Consider the following 17,628-nt stretch of genomic DNA (forward strand, 5'->3'; position numbering starts at 1 on the left):
GTGTTACAAATAATAACTTTTATCTCTGCAGTAAACACATGGAATGTCTGCCTTGGGGGATATGGTGAGCATTTGGGCTTTCTCCTGCTGAAATGGTATTGGCCCATATGGTTATTTTGAGTACTGTCCTGTCAGTTGTAACAGTGTCAGCATATTGCTTAAATGTAGAGTGAGCAAAACACACACACCTAAGTCTTTGTGCAGAGAGTGGGTTTAGTGCAATTAGCAAAGAGGCAAATTGGTCAAAAAACCTTGTACACTTCAAGCTGTGAACAGCTATTTTTGCTTATTGCAAAATTAATTTTTGTAACATGGGAGAAATTCTATTTGTATGTTAAAGAAGTGTTTTGTTGGACTGTTTTTCTTAAGGTGGATGGACGGCACTCCAGTGAATTATTTGGCATGGGCACCACATGAACCTAACTTTGCAAATAATGATGAAAACTGTGTAGTTATGTACAGGGATTTAGGTGAGTTTCATATGTTTTTTGATGAATTTCATTATTTGTGTGTTTGTGTCACAACATTTTTTTTTCATTTGAGAGGCCCCCCCATTCCCCCTCTTCCCCCTTTTTTTTTGCTCTTCTGCAATAGGTTATAGCAGCACACCATAGTATTACTTTCAGGACTTATTAGTCTTACACTCTTGTGCTTACCTTAAGCCTAGCATGGAGAAACTCTGATAGAGGGATGTGGTTGTGATTGCTGGTTGATATTTTTTATTAAAATTGACCTAATGGGCCCTATAAAATTCATATTTGTGGTACCTCATTCTACAAAGCTTTCAACATTCTGTAATTACAGTGGATATAAAATGACATAAAATGAGAGATTCAGATTTGATCTTATCTTTCAACTAGAAGTACTTTGTGTGAGAATCAGTGAAATTGATTTCCATTTAACCAGCTGTGTGGTGTCATCCCCATTTATCTTGCACTCAGGATATTGGAATGATATAAACTGTGGTTATCCAAATCCCTACATATGTGAAAGGCACAACAGTTCCATTAATTCAACTGTTCCTCCAACAACATTTTCAACTCCAAGAGGATGTCAACCAACTTGGCTTTCCTTTCATAATAAGGTACCATAATAAATACAGTGCCTGCTGGATGTTTGGCAAAACATTAAATAGAAAAGAAGGGAGTTATTTAATGATATTGTCTCGTATTAGAGTAAAATAGTATTATTATTTGCAGAGAGCTGTTTGACACGGGCTTTTCTTTCTTTGCCCATCCACTGTTTTGCAGGAAAGGTGCTTTTTCAATGCTTCTAATGAAGGATATTCAGTTGCAGTCGATGAAAGACGTTCTCTAGTCAGCTCTTCAAATCTTTTGATATGCATTTCCTAGAGTTTAGTTAGAATTCCTGAAGTACTGATGCCTTGATCTTGATGTTTTTTTAACCAAATGATAATGCTTTTTTTGACTACATTTTGTCTTCCTTTACTTACATGCTGTGCTTTGTAGAGTCAAATTAATAGGCAGACTAATATCAGTCATGCATAACAGCACTATTAGCTGACTGTTTATAAAAAGATTCGAGTTTTACTTATTTTCTGGGGATTTCAAATCAAATCTAGTGTGTGTCTTGTTGAGCAAAAGACTTTATCGAGACCTCTAATTTTATAAAGAACCAGGACCAGCACAAAAAGCTCATTTTAAGATGAATATGTTTTTTTCAGAGAAATGGATTTCTTTACTTTTTCTCCATCCTGCTTTGTTTAAAGCAGAGGTTTTCAGTTGTGAGGGATATTGGAATACAGATAATATACAAAGAATTTGTTTATATTTTAGTGTTACAAAATATTTGGATCTGCAGAAGAGGAACGTGTCACTTGGCATGCTGCACGAACAGCTTGCATGAATTTAGGAGGAAACCTGGCCAGTATCCCTAATGAACAAGTGCAAGGTACTGTGTACAGTTTTGTAGCAACTAAATGGGATGATATTTAATCTTTACAGGTTGGATGTTTTATTTGTGTGAATATGAACTGGTCTGAATAATGATTGCACACCTGATTTCTGTTCCAAAACATAATTTTTAGAAATTTACAATGAAGTCTTCACCTGAATCCACCAAATGTTGGCTTTATATATATATATATATATGTGTGTGTGTGTGTGTGTTGTCCTGGCAGTGAAAGTAGTGGGGTTTTTTCTGCTTACACATGATGCCAATTAGACCCAGCAATTTCCATTCCAAAAAATGTAGTTTCACTAGGTGGCATTAACTCACTGCATGACTTTCCTGTTAAATCAAGCAGAACACCTTTAGATCAGAATTTGTCTCTGGGCACTTAGAACAAGTTTGACTGCTTATACACCTACCCAGAACTCAGGACACAGATGTGCCACTCTTGTCACTGGAGGACCTTATTTTCATTAAAATGGGAGCTGCATCCATGCCTCCATCCATGCAAGTTACATCATGCAAATTAAAAATAGGAATACCTTAATAGATGTCAATGAACCCCCCTTTTCTTTTTTAATACTCTTTTATACTGCGGTGATAAGAAAGAGATGTTGGACAGAACATACTGTTTATAAACTCAAAAGAGCATAATAAAAATCAACCATTTTAAAACGAGTCTGTGTTGTAATCTGAGCAATTAAACAGTTTAAATTTAAATGTCTGTTGTGAACTTTGTACTGCTTATGTTTTCCACTTGTGAAGACAGGAAGAAGGAAACTCATTTTTCAAATGTACTTAAACTCTTATCCAACATAATTTCAGCAGTACAGATTTCAGGTGGTTAGTTCATGCACAGGACTTGAACTCTAAGTGAAAGAGAAATGAGCAATAAAGATATTAGGACAAAAGTATTGTCTTTGCTGGAAGTGAAGGTATAAAGGCTTGAGTTCCTACTACAGTTTCTGGTAGAACAGCAATGGCAAAGAAATCTACAGGTTTCATTCCTGGAAGAGTAAGCTGCATACATTTAAAAATACTGAGAGAAGGCAAATGATTAACAGAGCAGACAGAAATTCATCTATTCTTTACAGAGGTAAAAAAACTTCATAACAATGACTGTAGCAGTTGGCAAAAGCCTCGATATATTCACTTTATCAAAAGGTTTGATGTGTTGTGGATTAGTGGGTTGATGAGTGCCAGCTGATCTAGCCTGCTCTGTTTGTGAGCTAGCCATGTAAGCTAAGATACATAAGCACCCTCCTGGACTGTGCAAAGCTGTGGTAATTGATTTGCTTGTTTTGTTGAGATTCATCTGAAGCGCATCACTTGTGATTCTGTTCTCTGCTAAGGCAGTGCAGGCTATTGACCAGGAATCCAGGGAGGGATACTTAGCAGAAGTATTTTGCCCAAAGCCACAATTATATATCTGTTTTCCTTTTCATCTTATCTGCTTGTGTTGTCAACAGTGGCATGTTGTGTATTTACTATCACTAATCTCACTGAGGCCAAACCTTTAAATTGACCTTCATTAAAATTATTCCTCTTTTTCTTTGCCTTTTTTTTTTATTCTAGCTTTCCTCACCTTTCATCTGAAAGATTTTGGTATGAATACATGGATTGGATTAAATGATATAAATCATGAAATGAGGTTCCTCTGGACAGATGGAACAGGAGTTTACTTTACAAACTGGGCCAAAGGCTTCCCAGCGGGACGTGGGGATTTATACTCCTATGACAGCCAGGTAAATAACAGTTACAGATTGTTCACTGAAATTTGATTTTATAGAATCATAGAATCACTCAGGTTTGTAAAAACTTCTAAGATCATCAAGTCCAACTGTTAACCCAGCACTGCCAAGCCCACCACTAATGCCTTAAGTGCCACATATACACATCTTTTAAATATCTCCAGGGATGGTGACTCAATCACTTTTCCCTGGGAAGCCTGTTCCAATGCTTGACGACTGCTTTGATAATGAAATTTTTCCTAGTATCCAATCTAGTTGTGCACAACTTGAACCATTTTCTCTTGTCCTATCACTTATTACTAGGGAGAAGAGGCCAACACCCACCTTGCTTCAGATTGCATTTATGCATTTTTTGTGATTTTGGACATGTTCCTGCTTGTCTCACTACTTTCATACTTCTATGTGTGCCAGATATAAATTCAAATAGAGTGAACAGTTTTGAGCCCTTGTGCAGTTGCTGTATTAGCTGGTGACAGGATCTGTGGAGTAACAAGACTTGCTTCACTTTTCAGTTCTCTGTGTCCATGAAGGCTACAGTTGTGCCTGAACTTTGCAGGTTTCTCAGTTGGCGTGTAACTTGCAAGGGGGCATTTACAAACTTTTCTCTCAAAGAGGGGTGACTTACATAGAAGCAAATAAGCACATTCTGTCAGTCACATTTGCAGAAAAGGCATGAGTCTATAAAAACACAGCCATTCAGTTGTTACAAGAAGAAAAAAGGAAAACAAAACCACTAGAAAGTCACTTCCCCTATTTCCCTGTCAAACAAACCAATCTGATAGGTCAGAGTTTCTCTCTCTGATCTTACATGTTTAGATAGTTCTCTACTCTAGAACTACAACGCATTATAGTACTACCTCTGTTCCTCTCAACTGCCATTTTCAGTGTAGAAATCTTATTTTGATGTATAATGTCCTTTTCCGGTTTTTGAAAGTATCATCTGTGAACTTCTTATCTCTAAAGGAGAGAGAAAATTAGGGAGAATTTGGAGTTTAAAAGAAAATACCTTTAAAATGTCACTTCTGAAAAAATGTATGTTTTTCTGTTTTTATGCAAAGCAGTAGGATTTCTGTGAAGTCTTACATGAAAACTTATAAAGTCCCTATTTTATAAATTTCAGATTTATTTTTAAGTTTACTTGATCTCAGCACAAAGTCTTATTATAGTTAACAAAATACTATGCAACTGTTCAGTTTGAAAGATTTAAATCTCAATGCTTTTCAATTGCAAGTGCAGTGTTCATCTGCGCTTCTCCTCCTGGACAGAAAAAGAACAAACAAGTAAACAGAATAAAATAAATATGGATGCTTCATTGCACAAAACTGTTCATACCCATGCAGGCTTTTGCATTCATCAGTGTTGGTTTAATGTGTGCTAACCTTGGTTCTAGCTGTCGTGTCCATGTCAGAGAAGCTGAAATGTCCTTGTGAGGTGGACAAATAAATGGTTGCCTTTGGGCTGGAGCAGTTCTAACTGCTGTGTGTACTATTACAGCTTGCAACAATAAATTTGAAGAGGCTGGTAGGTCTGAAATGATGCATCATTCACTGAGGGTCTTTTCTATAATAATTGATCTCATTTCTCTTCAAGTTCTTTGTGACTCCTCTCCATGTTATATGCCTGGAGATTGAGAATACTGCATTTCCTCTGGTCTGCTTACTCACCCCAGAGTTGTGCAAGAGAAAGCAACATTAAGCAATCTGTGAAGTGTAAGAGGAATAGAACTTCCACATAATAAAACTTATGCTCTTAGATGTTACAAAGATATGATTGTAAAATTGCAGTATTATTTGTATCTGAAGATGTAAAAGGGAGACAAAAGTTTTGTATTTGCTTTTTCTAGCTATTTGTAACTGATTTTATATCTTTTTGCTTCAAGGCTGATTGTGTTGTCATGAGAAACAAACCTATTAAGGAAGCAGGAAAGTGGGTTGATCTGAGTTGTGGTAACAGCAGAGGATATATATGCCAAACTGATGCAGGTACTTGTCATTTTAGTTAAAACACAGTCCCACCTTATTTTTTTTTTTTTTCAGGGAATTGCTTAGATGTCTGAATTTCAACCTCTTTTCACTTCCAATAAAGATAAATGCACAAATTGTTCTTCAGGCAGGAACACAAGGGTCATATGTGTCAGAGATCCAGTTAGTCACTGCTCTCACCTGACCCTTCCCAGCAACTGCTATGTTGCTGTCTTCCTGAGCTGGAATTTCTGTCTGCATCTTTGTGTTTAGTATGACCCTTGGTATGACTTTTGTTCCATGACTTTGTCATTTTCTGAATATAGTGGTTTTGAAAACATGTTTTGGAAAATACTAGTTTGTACATGTAGCGTGAACTGCCTGGAATGACACCGTAACTCATCTGCACTGAACTTGGGGAAACCACCTCCAAAAAAAAAGCACTGAAAACCTCCAAGTATATGATTGATTTTTAAGAACAGGTCTAGTGTGAAGCTTTTAATTTCTTGGACAAAAAAAAAAAATCCCTGGAAAACAACACAGTTTCTGTAAAACATTTTGTTTGATGAAAAATATTTTTTAAAAGAAGTTATGAACTAATCCTAAATCATTTCAGCAATCCTATTCTTGAGGACTATACAGAATGCTCCTTAACTGCTCATAAGTGGTTGCTTTAAGCAGCTCTTCTTCTTTCTTGAGCTTTGTAATTGAATTTTACTACTACTGCTGGCTTAAAGAACAGTGCATCTAACCCATGCTGGGTATAAGTCAGGGAATGTAAAACCAAGAAGAAAGGTCTTTGTTTAATTCTGTTTGCAACCACACTGAAATCATAATCCCCTTTTGAACAAGTAAATGGATCTTTTTTTATCCTTTATTTTACAGTTGCTGAGTTTCTGCCTTCTACAAGCTCATCACCCTCCAACATTGTCCCTTATGGTAACAGCAGTTATATGTTCATCCACACAAAAATGACATGGGAAGATGCTCGAAAAAACTGCAAACGTAATCAGTTTGACCTTTCCAGCATCTTAGACCCTTACAGTCATTCATTCCTGTGGCTGAAGATATTAAAATATCGGATGCCTGTGTGGATTGGTCTTAACAGTAATGTGGTAAGAACATTAAACTAATTGTTTACATACTGGTCCTAAATACTTCTGTGTGCTGTCGGATTTATAGCTCAGAATTCATCCTCTTCTATTAATCTGATTAAATTGTATATATTACACATGCTTGCCACGCTTTCTCCTGTGATATTCCACTCTATGCACTTCCAAATAAGATATTTTAGGCTATGATCTTGAAATATCTCTTTGTATATATGGTCTATTTGATATAAAATCCACGTGTTTTAAAATGTACACAGAAAAGCATTTATTCTAAATAAAATACCTAATTTTCAGAAATCTAATAAGGTACTCTTACTATGACTATTTAAACATTTTTGAGGATAGTTAGCCAAATAATTATTTGGTTTACCTAATCTAATTTTATTTGTCTCCCCTCTCCCAGTTCTTTGATATTTTGATACTTTCTGTATGTTAAAATACAACACATTTTCATCTTGGCACAGACACTTGTCCCACACTGACTCGATTTGGCTGAGCACACGAAAAAAACAAATGAGTGAGCATAACACACCATTTCCTAAAACCCCAAAGATTCCCCTAACATTAATCAACAGGATGAATCACTGAGTTCACCAGCTTAGGTGGGAAAAGATTACAGTTTTAAATGCACTTCAAATTAAAACAATCTGTGTGTCTTAAAATTTGTGGGGAAAAAGATAGTGCATAAACTAGAAAACATCCTACAGATTATTTTAAATGAAATTGTTATTAGTCTCACATTAGAAGTACTAAGTTCAAAATTAACTCAGGGTCACCTACTCGGTATTTCCTTTTACTGAAAATAATTTGTTGCACTGCTATATTTCTCAATGAATAGCTGCTTGTCAGAACAAAAGTTTCAAAGATGGAGCCATTTGTATTTGCTTTTGATTTCTAAAAAAAACCCCAGCCTTCTGGCACAAAGTACTATATAGACAGATATTTGACTGATGAAAGAATGGTTGAGGCTTAGAGTTTAATCATTCCAATTAATGTGTTTTGTTCTTAGACTGATGGGAGTTATAAGTGGATTGATAACTGGAGGATGAAGTATACCAAATGGGCTGAAGGGGAGCCAAAGCAGAAAATAGGCTGTGTCTATCTGGACATTTCTGGAGCCTGGAAGACAGGATTCTGCAATGAAAGTTACTTCTCTGTTTGCAAAAAATCTGATGGTAAGAACTTCAAACTGACCATTGTAATTGCAATCAGTATCTCTTTAGAGATGCTGGGTTTTATTTTAACAGTTAAATAGAAATCATTTAAATTTACTTAGATTGAATGGGGAAGGCTACTGTAAAATGAGGGCAAATACATACTAAGGAAGGGCTAGTGGGACTGTGAATAGCTATATTTTAGATCTATTTTTCAAAGATAATATCCCTGTTAGTCTGCTATTGAGTAAGCATGCAAATAAAAACCATCAAAAATCAAAAGGCAATGAATGTTAGGGAGTAGTCATATATTTTTTAAACTTCTTTTAAACAGTCCAAGCTCCCACCGAACCACCTCAGCTTCCAGGAAAATGCCCTGAATCAGAAGGGCACAGGGCTTGGATCCCTTTCCGAGGTCATTGCTACTACATTGAATCTTCATCTACAAGAAATTGGGCCCAGGCATCTTTAGAATGTCTTCGACTAGGTCAGTATCCTGCTTAACTAGCACATCTTTCTGACTTGTTTTTCCTATCTGTGGGAAGCTGAAAATGTGCTATGTGTTTTTTGTGATTTCAAGGATGGTCCAAGTGTTGGACAAGAAAGTTGCATCCAATTATTGCCCTAATTTGGGAGGTAGTGGAAAATACCAGTCTACCAAAGACATGTGTGTGGGACCAGGCACATGAGGAGCTTTATGGCCTGGAATGGAGATCATGAAAGTGGAAAATTTGTACTTTGACCCTTATAGGAGGTAGACAGCCTCATTCATAGCAGTCACTAATGCTTATTTTAATGGAATCTTGTATCTTTTTTATTCTTGATCTAATTTCCCCTTTGATTATTGCAGTTTTATGCCACTGTAATAAAAACTATAGCTCTCTAGGCTGAATAATCTATTAGTGAACTAGGGTTGTTGTACAGTTTCATTCTCCCAACTTCTTTCTCTGGGAAAGGGATGCAAGTTTCATTTTCTGGGCTTTGTATGTCTGTAGCATTGTTGCCAATAGCATTGGTGGCAATGTGACTTTGGTGTCTGACCTCCCATTAGGTTATGCAAAGATCTTGTTCACTTTGCCAGTGGAACAAAATGTAGATTTATCTTCACTGGAAGTGTATCTTGACATAGAACAGGTGAATTGCACTCTAGGCCTTCACTGATAAGAAATCTACCAGTGAAACCCATGTCAAATATAGTCACCTGGAGATGGATAAGAAGACTCTCCCTCTCTGCTGGTACTCAGGTTCATTCCTGGGTTCTCATGAACTGGTATGTTGACAGGACAATAGGAATGCTTTTCACTGTGAAACTGTCATCTCAAAGAGATTTTTCTTTCCCTGTGTCTCCCAGGTGCCTCTTTGGTCTCAGTTGAAGATTCAGCTGAAGCCAACTTTCTGACCTACAGCATTGAACCCCTTGAAAGGAAATCATCAACATTTTGGACAGGAATGTACAGAAATGTGGATGGTAATTTCTTCAATTTTGACATCTTTTTGTTTAGTGAATAATTGCCACAAGCTGTTTGACATAAATGTTGAGATTTTCACATTATACTTCTGTAATACGTAAATAGTGAAATTAGAAGAGGTAATATATTATCCTCACAGGAGAAGCTGGCCAGTTGCAGTCAAGTGATAACCAGTAATATATAACAGAAAGACCAGGCACAGAAACTTCATTTTATAGGAAGAAAAGTAATTCATAACAAAGTAAGGCACAAAGGTGCATATAGCAGTGTACAGCCAGGACCGTGTTGGGAGTTGATCCATGGTTTCTCTCAAACATGAAGAGGCCCTGGACCCATGTGCTTTTCGTTGTGATACTTCATTTTTTGAGCTACAGAAAAATGGGGCTAACATTACCTCTAGTCTTGTGGAATCACCATCCTGGAAAGACTAGTCTCTCACTTTAGTTACAGCTCGTGTCTTTGGAATTGTATATCACAAGTTTTTCTATTTTCTGCCTCACTTTAAGGAGGGTAAAGCAATACAGAATACAAAACAGGCTGCTTTAATTAAATCTTAAATTTGCCAATTACTGCATTTTCATTAATACAATTAGTATTCAATTAAATAGATACTTCTGTCATTACAGTAGATTTAAAAGCTACTTCAGTCCTGCAGTGTTCAGGCTAAAATTTCCAGTATAACTGTCAGAGGCAGGGCTGCAGAATAGTTCAGGTGACTTGAGGTGGGGTTTTCTTGAGTTTTGGACAGGATTTTAACAACTGTCTACTCAAGCACTTCAGTGACAAACTGCTTAGGGAGAAGCCAAGTATTCAGTTACATTAAGTGACTCTTAACCAGGAAAAGTGAAGGTTTTCAGTAGAAGAAAGAATTTGAAAGTAGTGATTTAAATGCATGACACACAAAGAAAAGCTGAGGTTAACTCATGTGGTTAATTGACACAAAACAGGTTTTTTAAAGTACTTCCAGAGCAGTGCAGAACAATACAGTTCTTAGAAGTAATCATAAACACAAGCTGCTTTAGCTCTTCATTGTATCACTAGATAATGATTATAATGATTTCAGCATAGCTGCATAACTAAATTTCATATCTTCATGTATGTATCCATATTGTATCTAGATGTCATATTATGACACAAAGAATGGCAGGAATTTAAAAACAAACAAACAAACACAAAATATGTAGAATCTCGTAAGAAAACAGAATACAGCTTTCATGCTGAGTCTAAGAATTTGCTTGAGTACAACTTGGAGTCACAAGGGGCACATTTATTCTAAATAAATATCCCTATTAAAAGAAAGAAAGAAAAAAGGAACAGGAAGGAAGAGACAGAAAGTCCCAACATAGCTGAACAACAGTGATCACAAGATTTTTGAAGCAGATCTATAAAAAGGAAAATTGTGTGTGTAAAGCTTGTGGAAAGGAGCAGAAACTGAAAAGAAAATGGAATAAAATTGGACTTAGAAAGACTTCAGCGTAGGCTTTGAAAAGAGTAACACAAAATCTCCCTACAAATTACTGAAACAAAGAGGATTCTGGTGAAGCTAAGTTATATTTTGATATCAGTTGTTTCTATGAACTGAGTAAATAATTTACCTCGCACTATTGCAGTAAATTGTGGGAGATACTTCTTTAGACTGACTCGCCTTCGTAACATCACAAGCCAGATTGGTCTGGCTTTTCAAAAAATTGATGTTGTATCACGTGCATAAAAACTTCGGGGCAACATGTGTACAAGGAAATTAATATTATTTTTTTCCCCATATTTTTTATTTAGGAGAATGGCTGTGGCTAGATAGCACTGCAGTGAATTTTGTCAACTGGAATGTAGGAGAACCTTCTCCTCAAGAAAATGAACACTGTGTTGAAATGTACGCAGAATCCGGGTACTGGAATAATATCTATTGCTCTTCCTACAAAGGCTATATTTGTAAAAAGCCAAAAAGTAAGTGCTGTGTTTATGAATTTGTTTTCTGTATGGAGTATGCTCCTTATATGTTAGGATTAATACATGACCATTACACACAATGCATTTTAAATGGCTGGTTTGAGGTTTTTTAAATGCCAAAGGATGCACATTTGCAAGCCAACAAAAAGAGTAAATCTTGTCAGTAAGCTGAAGTTCTGACCAGTGCTCAAGTCCCTTTAGAATTGCTTTTGAAAGAACATTTTTTAATTTTAATTGTACCTAGTGTATGCACTTAATGAGTTTGCATGTTCTGTATTGATAGTGGTTGAGTAATCACAGTGTAAGTACCGTGCCTTGCATACACAAATTTGTTTCATCTATATGAAAACACATTCCTCAGGGTATCCCCTCTGCTCCACCCAGGGAGTACATTTTGCTTATTTCCCTCTGGCATGCACTCTCATATGCATGCATTTTCTGAGTATGAAGTACTGTTTCTGTGAACTGAATAATTATGAACTGTGAATTAATTAACAGCATGAGATCTTTTGTTTCTGCTTTTCATTCATTCATCTTTTCACAAGAAGATAACACAAAGCAAGTAGCATAGTTTCAATGTGGTAAACTGAAAATGTCCTGAAATAACTGAATGCAAATTTGACAGCTAGTGCATATGTATTCCTAAAAGGCATCATAATAATTTCTTTCAGCATATATTGCAATATCAAAATCTCTTACTAATATTTACTGAGAAGAGTGAAATACATGTGAATATGCAATGAAATACACCCACTTCCTCTACAGTACTGGAAATGAGAGAAATTCTGCTATCCTTTCTATAAATGTGCTCTCAGGCAAAATTATTCTTACTTACTCAAATGCTTGTAATGATGACTGTATCTTCCACAGGAAATACTGCAAAATATCCGATATAACCACCCATTCAGAGTCTACTTATCTGTCTTTTTGCACTGTGATTGACAAGACCCGGGCACTTTATTTTCATTCTCTATCCAGAATATTCATAGATGTAGATAACAAGTGTTAAAATCAATGGCCACCATTCCTTTTTGACCATTCAGTTTAACTGTTTGTGCTGGTACTGGTATTCACCTGTTTTTATGCTGAGCCATTTCATGCTGAAGCAGATGAAAACTAGTTATTTTTTTCTAGAATTAGCTTAAGCCAGTCTAGCTTACTGATCTGGAATGCCATGGAGTCAACCAAATGCCAGTGTGACTGCAAGGACTACATAGCCATTCACTCAAGAGCACACCACAGTCTAGTCCTACATTGTCACATATATGCAGCTTTTCTTGGCACAGTTTTGCAGAACTGTGACAATGTTACATTTGCAGAATTTAAATAAATTATTAAATAGCTATAGACTATGGGGTGTTAGAAGCATGGTTTTACTGAGTTGCCCTTGCTATGGCTGGTTATGTTTGCTGTTTTCTGAAGAGACAAACACAAAATAAGGACTGGAGTATTCCCATTGAATAGATGATAATTTCTGTTCCATTTATTGAGATAATTTTTACCAGAGTAATTTGAAATTCTGTAGCAGGTTTATTCCATAAACTATCTATCTTTATTTGTAAGTGAGGAGTTATTCAGCCTGGAGAAGAGAAGGCTCTAGGGAGACTTTAGAGCACCTTCCAGTACCCAAAGGGGGCCCACAAGAGAGCTGGAGAGGGACTTTTACAACTGTCTGCATTGACAGGACAAGGGATAATAGCTTTACATCAGATATTAGGAAGAAATTCTTCACTTTGAGGGTGGTGAGACACTGGATCAGGCTGTCTAGATAGGTTGTGGATGCTGCATCCCTGGAAGCATTCAAAACCTGTTTGGATGGAGCTTTGAGTAACCATGCATGTCCCTGGTGTCCCTGTCCACGGCAGGGGGTGGAACTAGGAGATCTTCAATGTCCTTTCCAACCTAAACCATTTCATGATTCTTTTTTATGTTCATGGCATCTCACTCTCATTTTTCGGGAATGGCGGATTCATATTCCTTAATATACTGCTTACTTAACACGTAGGTAGGTTTAGTATGCAGTCACCTCATATCAAACCCAAGAGCAATGTGCAGAACATACATTATCAGTGCTGTACAAAACTTGGTCAGTCAAGAGTTCTTGGTGAAGAACAAGGAAGAAGTGTCTGTGTTATTATATTCCAAAAATTATCCAATCAAATGAAGCAATGCAGCCAAAGGATTATTTTCCAAGTTTACATAATGTCAATTTTTTCCTCCTATTCCTTCTTGCATTTCTGAGACTGTTTTTTATACTGTGCTTTTGGACATAAGGTATCTTCACAAAATCCCAAAACCACAAAACAGCTGAGTCTGGAAGGGACTTCTGGAGGTCATCTGGTCCAACCCCCTTCTCAAACATGGACACCTATAGCCAGTGGCCCAGGACTATGTCCAGATGGGTTTTGAATATACCCAAGTGTAGAAATTCACAACCTCTGTAGGCAGTCTGTGCCAGTGTTCAGTCACCTTCATAAAGAAAAGGCATTTCCTGATGTTCAGAGGGAACATCCTGTGTTTCAGTTGGTGCCCAGTGCTTCTCTTCTGTCATTGGGCAGCACTAAAGAGAAGATTTAAGTGGTAAAAATTATTTGAATTCCTGAGCTCACCTTTTTCAGAATGAAACATGGTGCATTCATTTAATACTTAGTTATAGATTGGTTTTATGCACACATGGAAAAATACATACCTTAATTTTAAAGAGTCGTTCAATTTTCCCAGCAAGCCAGATTTTTTGGTCCAGAAATGAAATTTTAAATGAGTTGCAAACATTTTAGTTTGGATGTTTAGTTATCTGCTAATACACTTTGAAGTTCATCACTGATTTCAAGTGTCTATGTAGGTAAGCCATTAAGGTCTCTTGGCAAACCACATTTATTACACTTGCTATGTTTAGGTCACACAAGTACTGCAAGAATTTGTAAGTATATTGAGGATTATGTTTGACCATGTCTATCCTAAAGATGTTGTATAGATTTTCTTGTGGTTTTACCCCGATGTCTGGATCAGTCTCCATGGAGTTTTTGATGTTTCTTCTTTTCTGCTAGTTCCCGTAAAAAACTTCATGTGAGACCAGAATACACTAGACCACTGTTCTATGCCTTAGGTTTATATAACTTTGTATGAACTAAACCAAAGTGTTTTAAGTATTTAGTGCTTTGTATTACCATATATTTATCTCAACATGATTTTTAGTATGTTCCAAATATAGAAAAAAAAAGTAGAAATAAATAACATAATAATATAAAATGATAATGCTTTTTCAATATTTTCAAGTGCCAGAAACTGAAATGCTGCCAGCAACTGAAATATCACCAGCAGAAATGCCTACAATGGGTAAGAATATTATCATTCAAGTAGACAGAAACTAGTCCCACATAAGAGCATAAACAGAACAAATCCTATCCTGTATTATGTCTTTTACATTTTCTGATATACTTGATTCCTGGGAGTATATTTTTTCCTAGTGGTATATACGCTACTATAAATATACTCCATTCAGTGGCAAATGAAGATTTAAAAAATAGTAATTTTTGATATAGCATGCAATATTGGCAATTTAAAATCAATTTATTTTATGCTGCTATCTTTGTCTCCTTTTATTTTGGAAAAAAATGAAATGCTTTTGCTTAAAATATCATGCATTCTAAAGAAATTGTTTCCAGTAATCAGATAAAGAGTATGTAGCATCTTCTTGATTTTTTTGTATTTGTTTTTCAGCAATGGCAACGGATAAGAAGGCTCTTACCCTGAACCACGGGAAAACAGGAGTTGTAGTTATTGCTGTTCTCCTCCTCCTAGCTGGAAGTGGCCTTGCAGGCTATCTCTTCTACAAAAGAAGAAAGAATTGCTTGCCAACAAATGACAGCTTTGAGAACAATTTGTATTTTAATAGTGATGGGTTTCCTGGAACTGGTGACACAAAGGATCTTGTGACCAACATAGAACGAAATGAACATGCAACACTGTAATGTAATGTAATGTAATGTGTAATATAAAATGTAATAAAATAAAATGTGCCTTGTTTTACTAAAATTATGCAATTAGAATTAAGCCAAAGGTATTTCTCATGTGCAATTGCTGTAGTAGCCTGTTTCAGTGTGTGTGTGATGTCATATATGGAATTACTTTCTTTTGTAAGACATTGTATAAAGTGTAAGATTTCATATCTCAGGATTTGATGATCACGCTGGTGAGTGTGGGTCTTAAGAAAAGAGATAATATTGACTAATTATTAAATGGAACAATAGAAATGGATACAATAAAGGAAGTAAAACTTCCACTTGAGGAATGATGACAAGATTTGAAATTTCTGTATCAGATTTATTTCAAACCACGCTAATGAACAGATGCTCAATACTGTTCAGCAAACATCTCTCTCTCTCTCTGATTCTACCATCTTTCAGGTGTTCCTAGGGATTTAACTACAAGTATAGTTATTAGATGACAAGTCTTATTTGGGCACATCCTCTTTGAACTATGTGCGGAAAAAACCCTTTATGATATTTCAGTTCCCACAATTTCACACAACAGAGAGAACCAAGTATGTAGTTCTTGTAGTTTATGGATTCTAGGATTTAATCAGGTAAAATCTGGGGGCAGGCCTCTGGAATTGAAAAGTGTGGTTGATATGAACTGCCTGAGTTTTGGCTGGCCACAAGTGGGATTTGTTGGTGAGAGGTGATATAGGTCATGGCAAAACTTCCTTCTGATGAGCACAGCAGTTACTGAGGAGGGGGAAGAATGTTGCCTGTATGTATTCTGAAGGTTTCTGGGAGCACTGGGTAGCTTTTGTAGTGATGGCATTTGGAACTGCTCTCCTATGGCTTCTAAAGCAGTGTAGGTTTTGAGGTGTGTGCTGCAAGAGTAAGCAAGTCAAGAACAACTTAGCTTTACTTATGTAATAGTTACTACTGATTTTATTTACTCTAAAATGGCTAGATCAGGTTCTATTTATGGAAGTCTTAAAATTCCCCAGTGTGGAGTTTATATTCTTAATTTTTGTAAATCCTGTAAAATGTTAATCATGCATGATTCCTCACTTGCATACAAAGGTTTGCAAGGTTCGATTTTGTGGTTTCAAGTTTTGTTCTGTGAAATAAACAGTAACTAGCTTTCATTTTTAAATAGTTTTCTGGTTTATAGTTTTGTCTGTATAAGACACTGTAAGAGGATAAAGTGAAAAAGAAGATTCCACTGTGGAGACATTCCATCAAAACCTGTGATCTAGTATGATATTAACCATATTTTCCTGAATCTTTCCCAGGATTATCTGCTTAAAGACATCACAAAAATATGAGTTGAGTGCTTTAGTAAAAATCTCAAGTTACATATGTGTGTAGGTAAGACAGGAAAATTTGTCCTGGAACTCCTTTTCTCTGGCTCTGCTCCCTTTCTCACAGTTATTTCCTTGCTCTGTTTCTATTGCTGTTTCCATTTTCAATGTGCAGTTGTTTAAGCATGTCATTTCAAGGAGCAGAACCGCTAATGGTTCTTTATGCTATCTGATGTGGCTTGTGTGCCAGAAAGCTCCTGACTGACTGATTAATGATGTTAAGGATAATGTTGTTTCAGTTATATGGAGAGGTAGTGCCACACAGAATGGTATGTGAAAGGGAGAATGAAAGGCTGAGAGACCCTGACTGAAATGCCAACCTCACTCTGCTGGCTGTTGAGCAAAGAAATGCAGTCTCTACCCAAAAGAAGTTCAGTCCTATTCTAGGACTGCACACCAAGTGATTCTTCCAGGTAACATTTCATTCCATGTATATATGCAAAGGTATTGTTGGAAAGAAGATAAAAACTGAGGGGATGTCTCAATTCTGGTTTTTTTGCCATACTTACCAGATACACTGCAAAAAAGTATCAGGGAGAGAATCCAGCTACTGGAGCCTGGATAGTCCTGAGCTCATTCACCCCTTTATACTGCCCAAAATCCGGCATGATGTTGGAGTTGAAGACAATTAAAAATGCCGTGCTAGTTAACAGCTGGCAGTAGGTGTAGCTGCTTCTGTGAAATGCTGTGTCAGTTCTGCTTTCCTGTCCAAATAGGTACAGAAAAAATAGAGGAGATTGCAAATAAGAAGCTCTACTCTGAAGATGGAGCTACATAGCCTGCTCATTTTAGAAAGAGTGGGAGTGAAAAAGACTACAAAGATTTCCAGAAGAGGAGGAAATTTAAGCTGCATGGCTTACTGTCCTTCCTATTTCAATACAATGGAATTGAAGCAAATTTCCCATTAAAAAGATAAAGCATGGAAGCAGTGTCATTTACAGCACAGGAAATCATTACAGTTCCATATAGTAAGCAGAAGATGAGCACT

General features: G+C 36.4%; 1 protein-coding gene across 1 annotated transcript in view; it reads left to right on the forward strand.

Annotated features, from left to right (window-relative positions):
- The window catches only part of MRC1 (mannose receptor C-type 1), a 53,024-nt gene extending 36,592 nt beyond the window's left edge, over nucleotides 1-16,432 (forward strand). The window contains exons 19-30 of the mRNA XM_050328762.1: nucleotides 370-470; nucleotides 942-1,084; nucleotides 1,797-1,911; nucleotides 3,487-3,656; nucleotides 5,542-5,644; nucleotides 6,509-6,738; nucleotides 7,745-7,910; nucleotides 8,224-8,376; nucleotides 9,241-9,357; nucleotides 11,135-11,302; nucleotides 14,582-14,641; nucleotides 15,026-16,432. Of these exons, the coding sequence (XP_050184719.1) occupies nucleotides 370-470; nucleotides 942-1,084; nucleotides 1,797-1,911; nucleotides 3,487-3,656; nucleotides 5,542-5,644; nucleotides 6,509-6,738; nucleotides 7,745-7,910; nucleotides 8,224-8,376; nucleotides 9,241-9,357; nucleotides 11,135-11,302; nucleotides 14,582-14,641; nucleotides 15,026-15,276 (1,777 nt within the window). The 3' untranslated portion in view covers nucleotides 15,277-16,432. The remainder of the gene's footprint in view (nucleotides 1-369; nucleotides 471-941; nucleotides 1,085-1,796; nucleotides 1,912-3,486; nucleotides 3,657-5,541; nucleotides 5,645-6,508; nucleotides 6,739-7,744; nucleotides 7,911-8,223; nucleotides 8,377-9,240; nucleotides 9,358-11,134; nucleotides 11,303-14,581; nucleotides 14,642-15,025) is intronic.
- The last annotated feature ends 1,196 nt before the right edge of the window (nucleotides 16,433-17,628 follow it).

Source organism: Myiozetetes cayanensis, unplaced genomic scaffold, assembly GCF_022539395.1.
Source record: "Myiozetetes cayanensis isolate MyiCay16 unplaced genomic scaffold, myiCay2020 scf1, whole genome shotgun sequence".
Taxonomy (NCBI): Eukaryota; Metazoa; Chordata; class Aves; order Passeriformes; family Tyrannidae; genus Myiozetetes; species Myiozetetes cayanensis.